This window comes from Podarcis filfolensis (assembly GCF_964270895.1).
Source record: "Podarcis filfolensis genome assembly, chromosome: 8".
Lineage (NCBI taxonomy): Eukaryota > Metazoa > Chordata > Lepidosauria > Squamata > Lacertidae > Podarcis > Podarcis filfolensis.
The window spans coordinates 82,144,428-82,163,337 of record NC_139611.1 but is presented as its reverse complement, the minus strand read 5'-3'; the positions used below and the strand labels follow the sequence as shown (position 1 = coordinate 82,163,337).

The 18,910-nt window shown below is 47.2% G+C and overlaps 1 protein-coding gene across 2 annotated transcripts in view; it reads left to right on the top strand.

Annotated features, from left to right (window-relative positions):
- Window positions 1-18,910, top strand: part of NPAS1 (neuronal PAS domain protein 1) — a 97,028-nt gene that overhangs the window by 41,074 nt on the left and 37,044 nt on the right. For both annotated transcript variants that reach the window (XM_083626980.1, XM_083626981.1), the window contains exon 4: window positions 1,922-1,995. In XM_083626980.1, the coding sequence (XP_083483106.1) occupies window positions 1,922-1,995 (74 nt within the window). The remainder of the gene's footprint in view (window positions 1-1,921; window positions 1,996-18,910) is intronic.

The following is an 18,910-nucleotide window of genomic DNA, read 5'->3' as shown; positions in this document are numbered from 1 at the left end:
TACTTCTGGAAAAGAATCCCAACCTTTCTGCCCCTCCCTTCCTCTTTCTTCTGCTTTTTTGGTAATGTTCGGGGCTTAAGAATTTGCTCTTTGGTGACCAGAAGAAGCTGTGGGGAGGAGGGTCTCTGTCTGCAGCTGACCTGTAACCCCGTGGTTCAGTCGTTTGAGATGCTTTCTTGCCTTTGAGCAAGATGGATGAGGTTTAGGATTGACATGCTTATATACAGACCTTAAAACACTTGACGGCTGATGGTCTATAAGCCTTCCTCAAGCACTGGCTGGGCTGCTGTGATGTCACAGCATGCGCACGCTTGTTACTGCTGAATGAAGGAAAGGCCTTAGAAAAACGAGGAGGTTGATGTGCGGGAAAGATTATCTTTGCACTTCATTTATTTATTGTGGGGACAGGTGGGGAGACTGAAACTTTGGTTGTAGGTCCCTGAGTGTTATCCCCAGAACTTAACAAATATAAGATGAAAAAGAGCTGCTTCTTCGTCGTCTTGCTCTTTTTGGAAATGGCTTCCTGACCTCAGAGATGTGGGAGTGGGACCAGGAAGCAGCAAGGGAATCTGTTTATGTTCAGAAGTACACTCTCCGTTGCAAACTTAAGCGGGAAGTAGATGGTATCCTGTAGATTAAACCAGCGGTAGGCAACATGGGTGGCGCTGTGGGTTAAACCACAGAGCCTAGGACTTGCCGATCAGAAGGTCGGCGGTTCAAATCCCCGCGACGGGGTGAGCTCCCGTTGCTAGGTCCCTGCTCCTGCCAACCTAGCAGTTCGAAAGCATGTCAAAATGCAAGTAGATAAATAGGTACCGCTCCAGCGGGAAGGTAAATGGCATTTCCATGCGCTGCTGTGGTTCTCAAGAAGCGGCTTAGTCATGGTGGCCACATGACCCGGAAGCTGTACACCGGCTCCCTCGGCCAATAATGCGAGATGAGCGCCACAACCCCAGAGTCGGCCACGACTGGACCTAATGGTCAGGGGTCCCTTTACCTTTACCTTTACCTAGGCAACCTAAGGCCCGTGGACCGGATGCAGCCTAATCGCTTTCTCAATCCGGCCCGTGACAGTCCGGGAATCAGCGTGTTTTTACATGAGTAGAATATGTTATTTTATTTAAAACACATCTATGGATTATTTGTGGGGCCTGCCTGGTGTTTTGACATGAGTAGAATGTGTTCTTTTTTTTTAAAAGGCATCTCTGGGTGATTTGTGGGGCATAGGAATTCGTTCATATTTTTTTTCAAAATATAGTCCGGCCCACCACATGGTCTGAGGGATGGTGGACCGGCCCACGGCTGCAAAAGGTTGCTGACCCCTGGAGTAAACTCTCTTAGGACAAATCTCTTTCTGATAAGAGAGATCTTCAGTTCTGCAATTCCAGCTTTAGGAGGGTGGGGTGGGTAAGCTCCGTGCTGGAGCCAAACTTGCAATACGTGTTGCGGTTATTGTTGGGGTCCAAGAAGGATCTTCCAGGGCTGGCAAATTCCACATTCTCTCGATGATGATGATGATGATGATGATGATGATGATAATAATAATAATTTATTTATACCCCACCCATCTGGCTGGGCTTCCCCAGCCACTCTGGGCGGCTTCCAAAAAAATATTAAAATACTGTACTACATCAAACATTAAAAGCTTCCCTAAACAGGGCTGCCTTCAGATGTCTTCTAAAGGTCTGGTAGTTGTTGTTCTCTTTGACATCTGGTGGGAGGGCGTTCCACGGGGAGGAACTTTGCAAGTTCTCAGCCTCTCGAATCCATGCCCTCCTGGTCACACCATGAGTCTCAATGCCATGGCACCAGCAGCTTCTCCCTGGCAAGTGTGGAGATCAGGGAGCCAAATACTGAGTGGTGGGGTGTCCAAGGCGTGACCTCTCTGATAGCGGGTTCTTTCTCTCTCTCTCTTTGACAGCTGCTGGCCGGAGGAATGTGAACACCTTGCTAACAGAGCTCTTTGAACAGCACTTAGGGGGCCACATTCTACAGGTGAGTATGGCTCACGTGACCTGCCTGTCTCTTACTGGTCTGACTCTATTTGGCAATTATCTGCAGGATCTGATTTTTTTCCGCAGGGCCTGTAAGACAGAGTTGTTCCGCCTGGCCTTTGGCTTGGAATCAACTTGATCCCCTTCCCCTCTTTCCTCTTTCCTTTCTCCTTCTGTGATGGAACTCCTATTTGGGGACTTCCCTGGCTTTTTTCTGGCCCATGTAGGACCAGTCTGGATAGTCGGCCTTGGTGAAGATTTGACGTTTTCATCCCCAAAAAAGTTTTTGATTTGAGTTTCTGCTGAAATGAGGCTGCATTTTAATGTTAATCTTGTTTTTAAGTTGTATTTTAATCAATCGTTTTTATGCCTGGTGTTAGCCGCCCTGAGCCTGGTCTTGGCTGGGGAGGGCGGGGAATAAATAAATTTATTATTATTATTATTATTATTATTATTATTATTAATTTATTGTGAAGAGCCAGTGAAGTCCAGATTCTGTCTGATCTCCCTTGCTTCACCTGAAAGATTCTCCTCCTTCAATCTCTGGGCAAGCTCTGCCCCCTTCCTGAGCCACCATATTGCATTGATATTCCATTAGTGCATTTATTTGTTTTCTTTTCACTTTTTATGCATTGATATCCTGGCATTCAATACTTTTTTTTTTTTGTCAAACGTATTTTGCAGAAAATCCTTGAGGCATCCAATTTTAAAAATACCGTATTTTTTGCTCTATAAGACTCACTTTTTTCCTCCTAAAAAGTAAGGGGAAATGTGTGTGCGTCTTATGGAGCGAATGCAGGCTGCACAGCTATCCCAGAAGCCAGAACAGCAAGAGGGATTGCTGCTTTCACTGCACAGCGATCCCTCTTGCTGTTCTGGCTTCTGAGATTCAGAATATTTTTTTTCTTGTTTTCCTCCTCCAAAAACTAGGTGCGTCTTGTGGTCTGGTGCGTCTTATAGAGCAAAAAATATGGGTAGTTTGCTCGTCTTACTTTTGGGAGAAGGGAGGGAAGTGAGCTCGCTTGCACAGTTCTTCCCTCTTTGTGGAGTTTTGTGGCCAGGCAGTAGCTAGCCAATTTCCCCCTCCATTCGATACGATACGATAATCTTTATTGTCATTGTCCCATACAGAACAACAAAATTTAAAAAATCTATATCAGACATTCAGAACCAACAAGCCTGCTATCCCAGCCCAGTTAACCCGCTAAAAACTCTGATACCCCGTAATTAAATACAGTATACTCCCACAGAGACTACGTTACACTGCGTTTAAAACCAAAATCGCATTTGGATAAAAACTGTTTCTCAGGCAGCTAGTCCTAGTCTTTATAACCCTGTACCTTCTTCCAAAAGGCAGAAGCTGAAAGAGATCATTTCTGGGGTGCGTACTATTCTGCGCTATCTCTGCAGCTTTCTTATGACACCTGGAAGCATAGATTTGATCCAAGGTGGGAAGAGTGCACCCAATTATTCTGTCCACAGTCTTTACAACCCTGGACAGCATTGTTTTTTCCCTGACCGTGCAGCTCCCAAACCACACACACAGACCGTAAGTTAATACACTCTCAACAGTACAGTGGTAAAATGCCATCAACAGGTCCTTTGAGAGATTATTTTTCCGGGGGATTTTCGGAAAATATAATCTCTTCTGTGCTCTCTTCTTCAGGTCTTTACTGTTTTCTCCCCAGGTTAGGTCATCTCTCAACTCCATTCCCAGAAATCAAAACACCGAGACCTGTTCCACGCACTTCCCCTCAGTAATGAGTGGCTGAATATTCATGCCACCTGTTGTTACAGTGGAACATTTCTGGTGCAGGGAGCTGTGCCATTTTGGTTTCCTTGTTAGGAGTTTATGGGTCTAAAACTCGACTTCTTACACCATGTCGCACAAGGCTTGGAGACAGGGGTGGGAAGCCTGGGACCCTACAGATTTCATCTCCCATCAGCCTCAGCTAGCATGACCAATGGTCAGGGGTGAGGCAAGCTGAGGTCTATGAACATCTGGAAGCTCACAGTTTCCGGCTCAGAGAAAGAGTCTCCCACAAAGCTAAGCAGGAACGTTCATTATCTCTTCCTGGGAAGAATAGAAAGCTCCCGATTTTCACAGTGACCCAATCAAGTCCAGCGCCACCCAGTGGCTAAGCAATGCCATGACGCTATCCATGCGTCTTGCGAGTCTTGACATTTTGAGGGCAGGCATCGGTGAAGCCGACGGATCGGGCTAATTATTTCTTGAGAGCGCTCATTACTGCTGTCTCCTGGGGCTGTGGGCTAATTATCAGAAGTGGCATATGGTAATATTTTAAACAGCAATTTATCAATCCCCAGCCGATGGCTGCCCTTGTTGCACAGCCTGGCTCGTGACAGCTGAGGGGAAGTGTGTGAGCAGGGGAACAGACCCTGCATTACATCTGTGCCCCACAAGCCCACGCACATGAAGGATCCGGGAGACTTGCCTCGTCACGTTTCCAACAGGTCCCCCCAAATCTGGATGTGGTTTAATCTGTAGCTTTTAAAATCAGAGTCCAATCCTGTGTTACGTAAATGGTGCTTGCTTATTTCATCTTCCTAACATCCCTGCAAAGTAGGCTAGACAGAGAGAGAGACTTGATCAGAGAAGTCCTATTCAAATTAATGCACCGTAGTCACGTTCATTCATTTGACTGGGTCTCCTCACAGTACAGCTAGTGTTAGGTACAGCCTCACCTGGTAGCAGCACAGCCACAGATTCACACTGGAAGAAATATTTATTTGTTTTTTCACACTACTGGAAAACTTTGCTAGGGAAGCTATTGAAGGACTAAGATGCTCTGGGAGAAAATCCAGTTGGGCACTCCCTGCTGATGCACGTAATCAATTAAATGCAATTCGTTTACCTTAATTACTGGCTATTTGCAAGCCTTTACCTTATAGGGCAGATCGGGTACTCTGCTAGCCTCTTTGGTGTGGCTGGCAGCGGTCAGGATTTGGCCTTCCTTCTACCTTCTGCTACCTCAGCTAGTCACGCAGTTTCACTTCATTTTAAAGCCCTCTCAATAGAGGCATGTTCTTGCCCCTTCTCAAGGAGCTGTCAGAGAGAGAGAGAGAGAGAGAGAGAGAGAGAGAGAGAGAGAGAGAGAAAGAAAGAGAGAGTGAGAGCAAGAAAGAGAGAAAGAGAGAGAGAGAGGGAGAGAAAGAAAGAAAGAAAGAAAGAAAGAAAGAAAGAAAGAAAGAAAGAAAGATTCTAGTTTCCCCCTCAATGTTTCCAAACACTGTCCATCGAAACTTGGCAGGGAAGATGATGTTGATGATGATGATGATGATGATAATAATTCTTATTTATACACCACCCATCTGGCTGGGTCTCCCCAGCCACTCTGGGTGGCTGCCAACAGAATGTTAAAAACACGATAAAAGATCAAAGATTAAAAACTTCCCTACACAGGGATGCCTTCAGATGTCTTCTAAAAGCCAGATAGTTGTTTATTTCCCAGACATCTGATGGGAGGGCGGGTGCCACCACCGAGAAGGCCTGATCCTTTCTCTTCCCAGGGGTCCCTCTCTTTCCAGAGATCCCCAGCCTAGCCCACCTCCCCGTTAGATTCTAGCTTGCCTGTCCAGCCCCCTTCTCTTTACCTGCCCCACCCTGCTTAAAACGACCACCCAGCTTTTAAAACCCTGCCATTTATCTTGGGAGGGGAAAGGCTGGAGGCAGTTCGGCAGCTGTTGACCCAGGGCTTGTCTGCACCATAGCCTGAGAGCAGCCTGCAATCTCTGCTCTGCATTTGACTCACTGATTGGGACAAACTTGGGACTGGCAGTGTGTGTGTGTGTGTGTGTGTGTGTGTGTGTTAGTGTGTTAGGAGAGGACTTAGCTTTGCTCTTTTCCAAAAGAGGCTACGGGAGTCAATCCAAGGTTTAAATTGAGCCAGGATGACACTTCCCTCTTGATTTACGTTTTCATCTTTCCAAAATTCTAACATTGCAACCTGTTCATTGGGGTTTTTTTTGAGCCTCGTCAGAACAGGTATTCCCCACCCCCCACTCCAGGTGAGATGTAAAAAGGAAAACGGTCTCTGACGATATGTTGTTGTTGTTGTTTAGTCATTTAGTCATGTCCGACTCTTCATGACCCCATGGACCAGAGCACGCCAGGCACTTCTGTCTTCCACTGCCACCTGCAGTTTGGTCAAACTCATGCTGGTAGCTTCAAGAACACTGTCCAACCATCTCGTCCTCTGTCGTCCCCTTCTCCTTGTGCCCTCCATCTTTCCCAACATCAGGGTCTTTTCCAGGGAGTCTTCTCTTCTCATGAGGTGGCCAAAGTACTGGAGCCTCAGCTTTAGGATCTGTCCTTCCAGTGAGCACTCAGGGCTGATTTCCTTCAGAATGGAGAGGTTTGATCTTCTTGCAGTCCATGGGACTCTCAAGAGTCTCCTCCAGCACCATAATTCAGATCTGCCTTCTTTATGGTCCAGCTCTCACTTCCATACATCACTACTGGGAAAACCATAGCTTTACCTATACGGACCTTTGTTGGCAAGGTGATGTCTCTGCTTTTTAAGATGCTGTCTAGGTTTGTCACTGCTTTTCTCCCAAGAAGCAGGCGTCTTTTAATTTCATGGCTGCTGTCCAGAGTTGGAAGGAGACGCTCCCTTTCCCTCTGCCTCTGTTTCAAATCAGCCATAGGTAGGGGTGTAAGGAAAGCACTGATTTCTGATCCACTCTGCATTTGTTGCTGTCCTGCTTCTGGGGCGGGGGAATGTTGTTTGCCTTGCTGTCCTCTGTGGTGGAACTTCGCGTAATTAACTACATGCTTAATGATGTTTTCATTACGTTATCCCCCCCCCCCGCCCCAATTCATGTCCGTGCAAAGGAAGCAGAATGCAAATGAGGTTGAGGGGAGAGCGGTCAGTTGCGTATCTTTTGAGGACTGAAAACAACAGCGACTACAGATCCTATTTGCCGGGTGCATTTTTGTTCTGGACACGGGACTAATAAGTGAATCTTGGCCATTTCCACATCCCTAGCTGTTACCTCCCATGCTGAGAACTTCATCTCCTGCTCAGCCGAAGATCGTTGAAGTGTGGCCTGCAATTAACTCATTTCTGAAGGCAACAAATTGTCTTGCGCAGGGGTAGGCAACCTAAGGCCCAGAGGCCAGATGCGGCCCAATTGCCTTCTCAATCCGGCCCGCGGACGGTCTGGGAATCAGCATATTTTTACATGAGTAGAATGTGTCCTTTTATTTAAAATGCACCTCTGGGTTATTTGTGGGGCATAGGAATTCGTTCATTCCCCTCCCCCCCCAAAAAAATATAGTCCAGCCCACCACACGGTCTGAGGGACGGTGGACCGGGCCACGGCTGAAAAAGGTCGCTGACCCCTGGTCTTGCTGGATCAGCTCTAAGACCCGCGCGGCGCAAGCTCTTTTTTCCAACAGGGGGAGTCCAATTGCTGCAGGAGATCACCAGCAGGGCATGAAGGCAACAGCCTACTACTGCTGGCTGCCTTCCTGTAATTAACACAAGAACCTGTATCATAATGATGTTGCTCTGCTTCTCCCTGGGAAACTGCTTTACACTGAGTCAGGTCCTTGGACCATCTAGTTCAACCTTGCCCACACTGACTTTCAGCATCTCTGCAGGGCTTCAGAGAGGGCTTTCTCCCAAGCCCTACCTGGTAGAGAACCTGGGGGGGCCTTGCTTCATGGGAAGCTGATGCTGTACTTCCCTTCTCCTGGCTTGAAACAGAGCTCAGAACAACACACACATCTTCCTCTCACTTTTGTACATCACTTCTCGCTGGCATCCGTCTATCTCAAGAGGCAATGGAGTGTGCCTCTGGGGGTGAAGTCAAACCGCTGGGTTTGCAGCACCAAAGTGACCCCCCCTGGGACACAAGCCTGGGCAGTGTGTATGGGGGTCCTGGGCTGCCCAGATGACATGACACCCCTCTTGGCCCCACCAATGTAGTCCATAGGAAATCAGTGTAAGACGTTTGGCATCTTCTTGGCTGCAGGTGTTGCCGGAAGGAGGTATTCAAGGTGCCACCAAAAACCCCTTTTGGACTCCATTCCAGATTTATGTAGGGTTCACTCCCGAGCCTTTTCTTCTCTCAAAGATATCTCGCAAGGCAGTGGAGGTTTATGATCAGAGTTTTCCGTCCCCTAGATGGGCTCCCTTCCCAGGTGGGCGATCCCCATCTGCCTCATACGCCCCTCTTCTACAGAACGTGCAGAAACCACCTTCTTGACTGCTGGACCCCATACAACACACTATGTTGTTGTCGTTTAGTCGTGTCTGACTCTTCGTGACCCCATAGACCAGAGCACGCCAGGCACTCCTGTCTTCCACTGCCTCCCGCAATTTGGTCAAACTCATGCTGGTAGTTTCGAGAACACTGTCCAACCATCTCGCCCTCTGTCGTCCCCTTCTCCTTGTGCCCTCCATCTTTCCCAACCTCAGGGTCTTTTCCAGGGAGTCTTCTCTTCTCATGAGGTGGCCAAAGTCTTGGAGCCTCAGCTTCAGGTTCTGTCCTTCCAGTGAGCACTCAGGGCTGATTTCCTTAAGAATGGATCGGTTTTATCTTCTTGCAGTCCATGGGACTCTCAAGAGTCTCCTCCAGCACCATAATTCAAAAGCATCAATTCTTCGGGGATCAGCCTTCTTTATGGTCCAGCTCTCACTTCCATACATCACTACTGGGAAAACCATGGCTTTAACTATACGGACCTTTGTCGCCAAGTGATGTCTCTGCTTTTTATTTTTTCCTGCTTTTTCTCCTTCATGGATCACTGCCTTGCCATGGTGAAGGGGCTTGAATAACTCAGAGAAGCTATGAGCTATGCCGTGCAGGGCCACCCAAGATGGACAGGTCATAGTGGAGAGTTTAGACCAAATGTGATCCACCTGGAGCAGGAACCGGCAAGCCACTCCAGTATCCCTGCCAAGAAAACTCCATGGACAAAGACAACAGGCATACACCACACTAGACATCTCTATTTCTGGGCGTAGTGCACTGGCCTGGCAACACACTTTTCCTGGGTTGCTGATTCAAAGGGAACCTAATTTTGCCCGCAGCCAGAGCAGGTGCGAAGAGGCAGGAGCGAAAAGGCGAGCAAGCTGGATCAATTGAGTTAGAGGATTCTGCGCAGAGGGAGAACGGAGGTCTTAACCTCGTTTGGCTCCTTGGCCAGGTGTGGCGGCTTCCTTTCCACAGCCCACTGTCTCCAGCTTGAGGGCTTGGTTTTTTTTAAGTGTGAGAGGCTAATTCAGGTTTATTTGGAAGCAATCTGATTTGGCCGCTGGTGTGTGTGAGGAGGGGGCTACGAATAGGGAGGGTGAGGGGGATGCAGATGTTGTGCCAACAGCTGGCTGACAGAAAGCACTGCTGTGGGGGGCAGCCCTCCATGTGCAACCTCGGAGGGAGTGCCATAGCTCCTCTCAGTGTAGTGGAAGCTGGTTGCTGGACTCTGCTTTTATAGGAACAAGGCTAGTCCTCCCCCTTTTGGACTCCTTCCTTCCTCCGCCAGCACTGTTGTTGCCAGAACGATTTGTCTTTTCTCGTTGCTCTGACCATGGGATGCAGGCCTTAAAAGCCCTCTCCTGGCTTCCTGACCGCTCTCGGATCCGGCAACAAGCCCCTTTGTCCTTCCCTCCCATGTGACGCGGTAGAAATCCCGTGGAACGATGCACAGAATGGAGAACAGCAAATGTGGAAAAGTTTATCTCCCTCTCTCGTAACTCCCAGAACTTGTGTGAATGTTGGGAAGATTCGGGAGAGATAGAAGGAAGCCTTCACACCAGTTCACAGTCAGAGCATGGAACTTGCTCTCGAGAGAAGTAATAATAATAATAATAATAATAATAATAATAATAATAATAATAATATTTTATTTATACCCCACCCTCCCCAGCCGAGACCGGGCTCAGGACGGCTAACACCAGGTATAAAAACAATTGATTAAAATACAACTTAAAAACAAGATTAAAATACGACATTAAAATACAGCCTCATTTCAGCAGAAACTCAAATCAAAAACTTTTTGGGGATGAAAACTTCAAATCTTCACCAAGGCCAATCATCCAGACTGGTCCTACGTGGGCCAGAAAAAAGTCCCCAAATAGGAGTTCCATCACAGAAGGAGAAAGGAAAAAGGAAAGAGGAAAGAGGGGATGAAGTTGATTCCAAGCCAAAGGCCAGGCGGAACAACTCTGTCTTACAGGTCCTGCGGAAAGAAATCAGATCCTGTAGCAATCAGAAATCAGAAGTAGCAACGGCCACCAGCTTGGATGGCTTCAAAAGAGGATTGGACAAATTCACAGAGGAGAATAAGACTATCGATGGCTACGAGCCACAAACAGCGACTCTCTGCTTCCATGTTTGGAGGCAGCAATAATTCTGAATCCTAGTTGCTGGAAACCACAGGAGAGGGAACTTGTGCTCAGATCCCACAGGCATCTAGTTGGCCGCTGTGAGAACAGGATGGACTCGATGGGCCATGGGTCTGATCCAGCAGGCTTCTTATCTTCCTACATTCCAGGACCACCATGGGCTTGACCCACCCATCTTTCTGCTCCTGTATCCTTTCCCCTTGCTGCATCCTTGTTGCCTCCTCAAAACACCTGCCTGGAATCCATCAAGACTTCCTCCCAGAGCTAGCAAGCTGCATTGCTCAGCTGGTGAGCTGGCCTGTGGGTCCTTGCCTGCCTCAGCCTCTTAGAGCACCCCATCCGCTGCTTCTCCCTATGCCTCAGAGCCCTTTGTGTTCATGGAGACAGGGGCCGCTCTGGCTCTGGGTCCTGTGCACTGGCCCCCATCCCCTCATCATTCTCCATCACCCCGTGAGTAGCTTCCTACATCTACCTCTCCTTCCCTTCCCCAGCTTGCCCCCTTGTGCCCCAAGTCCTGGCAACACACCTCACCCAGATCCTCTTTCTCTTTCCTGTTGTCCTGCCAGTTTGTGACACAAATGAAGCTTCTCAGTGGTTTGTCCTTTAAGGATTTGCCAGGGCCCAGAGCCTGGGGGGGAGAGGGAGGGAGGAGAGAGAGAGAGAGAGAGAGAGAGAGAGAGAGAGAGAGAGAGATTTCTGTGCTCTCAGACTCTGCTGAGCCAGTTGCCTGTTTGGAGCTGTCCGTGGTCCTGCAGCTCCTCACCTGCTGGATGGAAAAATGGTGCTTCAGGAGACCTCTCCTCTCAGCTCCTCCAAACCCTTCCTTGATGCCCCTCTTTCCTGTGAAGTCTTTGGCACAATCCCTCCATCCTCAGGCCTGGGGGCTCTTGGGTGCTTTGGCCTGCAGCTTCCATCTGCCCCAGCTGGCATGGGCCATGGCTCAGGGACCTTGCACGCAGTTTGATCCCTGGTAGATAAAAGGCAAAGGTAAAGGGACCCCTGACCATTAGGTCCAGTCGTGGCCGACTCTGGGGTTGCGGCGCTCATCTTGCTTTATTGGCCGAGGGAGCCGGCGTACAGCTTCCGGGTCATGTGGCCAGCATGACTAAGCCGCTTCTGGCGAACCAGAGCAGCGCATGGAAACGCCGTTTACCTTCCCGCCGGAGCGGCACCTATTTATCTACTTGCACTTTGACGTGCTTTCGAACTGCTAGGTTGGCAGGAGCAGGGACCGAGCAATGGGAGCTCACCCTGTCGCGGGGATTCGAACCGCCAACCTTCTGATCGGCAAGTCCTAGGCTCTGTGGTTTAACCCACAGCACCACCTGCGCAAAAAGATAAAGGTAAAAAGTTAAGTCCAGCCAAAGGCAACTCTGGGGTTGCAGCGCTCGTCTTGCTTTCAGGCCGAGGGAGCCAGCGTTTGTCCACAGACAGCTTTCCGGGTCATGTGGCCAGCAGGACTAAACCGCTTCTGGCGCAACGGAAACCAGAGCGCACGGAAATGCCGTTTACCTTCCCGCCGGAGTGGTACCTATTTATCTACTTGCACTGGTATGCTTTCGAACTGCTAGGTTGGCAGGAGCCGGGACAGAGCAATGGGAGCTCGCTGCAGTCACACGGATTCTCCAGGTGACGCTGCCAGCCAGGTTCATGCCCCAAACCCCAGACAGACGCTGCTGCCAGCCAATGCATGCAGTAAAGAGCAAGATGGAACCCAGTGGTCTGTACCCATTATGCCAATAAAGTCTGAATGAATGAATATATGTACCTGTAGCTGCCTGCGTTCTTAGGAGAAAAGCAGGGACTGGAGTCAGTGCGGCCTGCTTGCTCAGCAGATGGTGAGAAGTGCTGTGGGGAGGTTGGTTCACTGATGTGGGGGGCAGGGGACCCACAGAGAGCTCCTTTCCCCAACGAGGGGCTCCCAGAACCTGTAGCTTACGCTGCTGCTCTCTCTGTCTCTCAAACTGCGCTTCCACCGCTTCTGCTACTTTTACTACCTGCGCCAAGCATGTTTTTCTTGATGTGCATGTGCTGAAAATCTGGCAAAATGAAATCTAGGGATTGATCCATGCATACCTCTCTTCTTCACTGTTTGCAGCCTCCCCCACCCCCCGCAGAGACGTCCCCGTCATGTGGTGTCAACCATTTAATTGCCACAGCAATGACCTCCGGCCGGCACATCGAAACCACTTGATGATGATAAAAAAAGCAATTTTATCTGTCAGCAGTAATTAACGTGCTGGAACGTTAACGTGGCTGTCGGTTCCATTCATCTCCTGCTATTTCTTTCTCTCTCCTCTCCCTTCCTCTCCCCCTCCCCACCAGCCAGGCTCCTTCGTGGGGGAAACGCCGTAATTGTGCAAATATATCCCGTTGGTATAAAGAGGCATTGTTGCTGCAGGGCAGGCCTTGGGAGAGAGGCAGGGGGTGAGAGATCGGGGGGCTAAGAGGAGCCCCAATGCCCCAGGACAGGGATTCTGGTAGTGCAAGCTCCAGAATTTTTATTTTTGGGGAGGATACTCATAGAATCGTTGAATTGTAGATCTGGGAGGGACGGCAACGGTCATCTAGTCCAACCCCCTGCAATAATAATAATAATAATAATAATAATAATAATAATAATAATAGTAATAATAATTTATTATTTGTACCCCGCCCATCTGGCTGGGTCTCCCCAGGCACTCTGGGCCACTTCCAACAAAGATTAAAAATACATTAAAATGTCACACATTAAAAGTTTCCCTAAACAGGGCTGCCTTCAGATGTCTTCTAAAAGACTGGTAGTTGTTCTCTTTGACATCTGGTGGGGGGGTGTTCCACAGGGCGGGTGCCAACACCGAGAAGGCCCTCTGCCTGGTTCCCTGTAACTTGGCTTCTCGCAGTGAGGGAACCGCCAGAAGGCCGTCGACACTGGACCTCAGGATCCGGGCAGAACGATGGGGGTGGAGACGCTCCTTCAGGTATACTAAGCAGAAATCTCAGCTAAAGCAAGAATCTCAGCCAAAGCATCCATGACAGATGTCCATCCAACCCCTGCGTAGAAAACCTCCAAGGAAGGAGAGTCCACAACCTCCTGAAGGAGACTGTTCCACTGTCTCCTTCAGCTCTCGCTGTCAAAAAGCTCCTCCTGATGTTTAGTTGGAATCTTCTTTCTTGTAACTTGAAGCCATGGGTTCGAATTCTACCCTCCAGAACAGCAGAAAACAAGGAGATATTTGAAGATGGCTGGTGCTGTGGGTTAAACCACAGAACCTAGGACTTGCTGATCAGAAGGTCGGCGGTTCGAATCCCCACGATGGGGTGAGCTCCTGTTGCTCGGTCCCTGCTCCTGCCAACCTAGCAGTTCGAAAGCACATCAAAGTGCAAGTAGATAAATAGGTACCGCTCCAGCGGGAAGGTAAACGGCGTTTCCGTGCGCTGCTCTGGTTCGCCAGAAGCAGCTTAATCATGCTGGCCACATGACCCAGAAGTTATACGCCGGCTCCCTCGGCCAGTAAAGCGAGATGAGCGCCACAACCCCAGAGTCGGCCACGACTGGACCTAACGGTCAGGGATCCTTTTACCTTTACCTTTACCTTATCACATCTCCTCTCCTTTCCGGGCTAAACATACCTAGCTCCCTCAACCGCTCCTCATAAGGCTTGGTTTCCAGACCTTTGACCATCTTCGTCACCTTCCATTGCACACGCCCCATATTGTCAATGTCCTTCTTATATTGTGGCATCCAGAACTGGACACAGGAGTCCTGATGGGGTCTGAGCAAGGCAGAATAGAGCAGACAAAGAAAAGACACTGTGGCTCACTTCATCTGAGAGACGCCAACTGTGAAAGCACATCTGACTTATTTTGGGTGTGAAGCAATATTGGGAGTCTGAATTTTGCACCAGGGTAACCCACCCCAGTTGGAAAACTCCCTTTCCCCGGGCTCCAAAGATTTCATTAGGCACTGCTGGTTCATCCTCTAGCTTATCCTGGCAATCATATGGACTAGAAATTTTGCCAAACTTCTGCTTGTTTAAACTTCCTTTCAGAGCGAAACCACATTTCAAAGGCAAATGTGTTGTGCCCTAAAAGACCCGCCCCCCCCGTCTATTTTGAATGAGAAGTTTCTTCGGGAACAGGCAATCTAGGGTGGAGAAGCAAAGTGGGGTGCTTAACTTCTTCCTCTGCAAATGGTGATGACTCCCCATTTCCAGCTTTTTAAATACATGCTTGTGAGGGTAAATCATCATCAATCTTTATTACGGTCCAGAGACCCAACAAATCATTACAAAGCAATACACAATTCATACAGCCTACCTCCAGGTTAAACAAGCATTTTGTTCAGAATATAGGGATTATTTGTTCTTGCAACCACCAATAAAAACTTTGCCACTGCTAATGTTCTAGCATTTGTCCGGTCTTTCTTTTTTTTTTTTTAAAAAAAGATATTTATTGAAGTTTTACAAAAAGAAGAAAATTACAGAATAAAAAGGAAAAAAAAGAGAAAAATACAAAAAATACAAAAATACATAGAAAAAAGATAAAAAATACAGAAAAAATGGATAGAAAAAATTAAAAACAAATCAATTTTTTCATATCTTAAATTTCGTTTGCTTATTTCCCTGACCTCCTCACACCTCCCTTTTTTGTATTCCCATTCACATGTTTAGTTCAGCAAATCCTTACCCTCTTTCATTTATCTTAACTCTATATCTCAACATATTATAACTATATATTTTCATCCGTTATCAATCCATTTTTACATATTCTTATTGATCTTGTTGCTAAGGCCACTCAATTTCAATCCAACATCATGTTAACATTCATTAATTTTACAATGTTTCTGCAAATAGTCTTTGAATGTCTTCCAATCTTCTTCCACCGACTCTTCTCCCTGGTCTCGGATTCTGCCAGTCATTTCCACCAGTTCCATATAGTCCATCACCTTCATCTGCCACTCTTCCAGGGTGGGTAAATCTTGTGTCTTCCAATACTTTGCAATAAGTATTCTTGCTGCTGTTGTTGCATACATAAAGAAGGTTCTATCCTTCTTTGACACCAGTTGGCCGACTATGCCCAGGAGGAAGGCCTCTGGTTTCTTCAGGAAAGTATATTTAAATACCTTTTTCATTTCATTATAGATCATCTCCCAGAAAGCCTTAATCTTTGGGCACGTCCACCAAAGGTGAAAGAATGTACCTTCATTTTCTTTACATTTCCAACATTTATTATCGGGCAAATGATAGATTTTTGCAAGCTTGACTGGTGTCATGTACCACCTGTATATCATTTTCATAATATTCTCTCTTAAGGCATTACATGCCGTAAATTTCATACCTGTGGTCCACAACTGTTCCCAGTCAGCAAACATAATGTTATGTCCAACATCTTGTGCCCATTTAATCATAGCAGATTTAACCGTTTCATCCTGAGTATTCCATTTCAACAGCAAGTTATACATTCTTGAAAGTATCTTTGTTTTGGGATCTAACAGTTCTGTTTCCAATTTTGATTTTTCCACCTGGAAGCCAATTTTTTTGTCCAAATTATAAGCCTCCCTTATTTGATAATAGTGAAGCCAGTCTCGCACTTTATCTTTTAATTTCTCAAAACTCTGCAATTTCAATTTGTCTCCTTCTTGTTCTAATATTTCCCAATATTTCGGCCATTTGGCCTCCATATTGAGCTTTTTCTGAGCCTTTGCTTCCATCGGTGACAACCACCTTGGGGTTTTATTTTCAAGTACGTCCTTATATCTTATCCAGACATTAAACAATGCTTTCCTGGCAATATGGTTTTTAAATGCTTTGTGTGCTTTGACCTTGTCATACCACAAATATGCATGCCACCCAAAAACATTATTAAAACCTTCTAAATCCAAAATGTCTGTGTTCTCAAGAAGCAGCCATTCCTTCAACCAGCAGAATGCTGCTGATTCATAATAGAGTTTAAGGTCTGGCAGGGCAAATCCACCTCTTTCCTTTACATCAGTTAATATTTTAAATTTTATTCTGGGCTTCTTGCCCTGCCAGACAAATCTAGAAATGTCTCTCTGCCACTTCTTGAAACAGTCCATTTTGTCCAAAATTTGCAATGATTGAAACAAAAATAACATTCTTGGCAATACATTTATCTTTATAACAGCAATTCGACCTAACAAGGAAAGCTTCAAGTTTGACCATGTTTCTAGATCCTTTTTCACTTCTGACCAACATTTCTCATAATTGTCTTTAAATAGGTTTAAGTTCTTAGCAGTCATATTAACCCCCAGGTATTTTACTTTCTTAACCAATGTTAAACCTGTCTCCTTCTGAAACCTCTCTTTCTCAATCGGTGTTAAGTTTTTCTCAAGAACTTTAGTTTTTAACTTGTTCAACTTAAATCCTGCCACATGACCAAATTCTTGAATCAGTTCTAATACTCTTTTAGTACTAGATTCTGGCTCCTGTAACGTCAGTACTAAATCATCTGCAAAAGCTTTCAATTTGTACTGTTTGGCTCCGACCTGTTGTCCGGTCTTTCAATAGGAGCCTGACATAGTGAGCCCCTGATTTTCCTGGGAAAGGTACCAGCAAGGGTAGTATCAGTTCAGCCCTGGCTTGCTCATATTTTGCACAATGCAACAAAATATGTTTTATGGAATCGATGTCTTAAGGGTAAATTTTGAGTTTAGGGCAAAGAAGGTGAGGAAAGGGTTACATCAGCCACTTCCATGCTTCAAATCCGCTCCCCCACCCCACCCCACATCCCCCTGGGACCAGTACACAAGTTGGCATATAACATGTCCTTTGGCCCTGGGAGTGGCAACGGCTTTGGCCCCGATCTCTCTTTCCAGCCCTGGCCATTGTTGCAGCCACAGAGGGGGCAGGTTAACATTCATCCCTCCTTACAGGGATTTATCGCCCGGACTTTGCAAAACGAAAGGAGGGCGAACTCAGCCTTGCGCCCCCAAAGTCCTCCCTTTGGAGCTCGCAGAGTCGTTTCTGCCCAACTGCCCTGGGACCGGTTTCGTAAACTGCTTCAAACGTTGCCTTAGGAGAGGACATCATCATCCAGCTTTAAAGGGATTTGGCCGGGGACCCGAAAACTGGGCATTTTTTGGCGTTTGCTAACATTTGCCATGGCGAGATTCAAAGGGGACGTCTGAGGCTTCCGTCCTGTGTCTCCTTGGGGAGCAGCTTCCTGTTTTCTGGAACAGTTTGGAGTGGGGGTGGGGTGAAAAAGCAAAGGGGAGAAAAAACTTTTGGCTGTGGCTCTTCTCCCCTCCCCCTCTCGGCCTTATTCGGCTCTCCTCCCTGGATGAACCCTGAAGAGGTTGCGCGCTCTCTCTGTCTGGTCTTTGCTCATCACAAATATTCAGGGCTTTCTTGCTCCTTATTTTGCGGAGCGGGTTTGCTGCCTCCTCTCCTCTTTGCCTAGGGAATTTCCAGATGTTCCTGCACTTTTAAACAGCTGCTTCTAGGTGCCTCTTTAGGCGCTGTGCAGATCTTAAACCCACACGGAGGTGCATAAAATTTATGCTCAATTTGGAGAAAGCGGAAAGGAAGTTGTCCTCCTCATCACGGTAAAACACTACAATCCGGAGTCGGCTAACAAAGCCGAATGCTGTAAGCTTCAGGGCAGGCAAAACAAGTTACCATATTTTTTGCTCTATAAGACTCACTTTTTCCCTCCTAAAAAGTAAGGGGAAATGTGTGTGCATCTTATGGAGCGAATGCAGGCTGCGCAGCTATCGCTGAAGCCAGAGCAGCAAAAGGGATCGCTGCTTTCGCTGCGCAGCGATCCCTCTTGCTGTTCTGGCTTCTGGGATTCAGAATATTTTTTTTCTTGTTTTCCTCCTCCAAAAACTAGGTGCGTCTTGTGGTCTGGTGCGTCTTATAGAGCGAAAAATATGGTATTTCTTTGCACGGCGCAGGGTTAATTCGCTCCCCCAAGAGGTAAAGATCGCCACCAATTCTGGGTGGCTTTAAAAGCAAAGTAGACAAATCTAGTTAGGGAGAAATAACGTCAACGTTTACATGCACTTTCAAATCTGTTTCTGAAGCCAGAGGTCCCTGTTGGGATGCAAGGTGTACTCTGAGCTTTAAAAGAAAAACATGCCCACAAAAGCTCTGTGTCAAAACTCTGTGTCAAGGTAACCCAAACCCTGACCAGAGAGAGGCTAGGTTCTGTGACCCTGTGGGAACAAAGCAGGTTTGCAAGGCTTTCTCATTATTTATTTTCATTTATTAAATAGGGCCTCTGCTCTTGGCTCTGTAGATCTCAAGGCTGCTCACAGCATGAAAATGTGAGATAAAAAACATACAAAATGCATAATAAAAACAAGAACAAACAAAAGATCCCTCCCAACAACCACATTTAACAGGATATAGGATGTTAGCCAAAGACGTGGTTGACATTTTCACCTGGCGCCTAAATGAAGGCGCCAGGCAAACTTCTTTGGGGAGAGCATTCCACAAACAGGGAGCCACTGCAGAAAAGGCCCCGTTTTTGGTTTTTAGCAACTGTTTTGCGGCATTTTATCTTGCTCCTGCTAGCGCCAGAGCGTAAGAGGGAGCT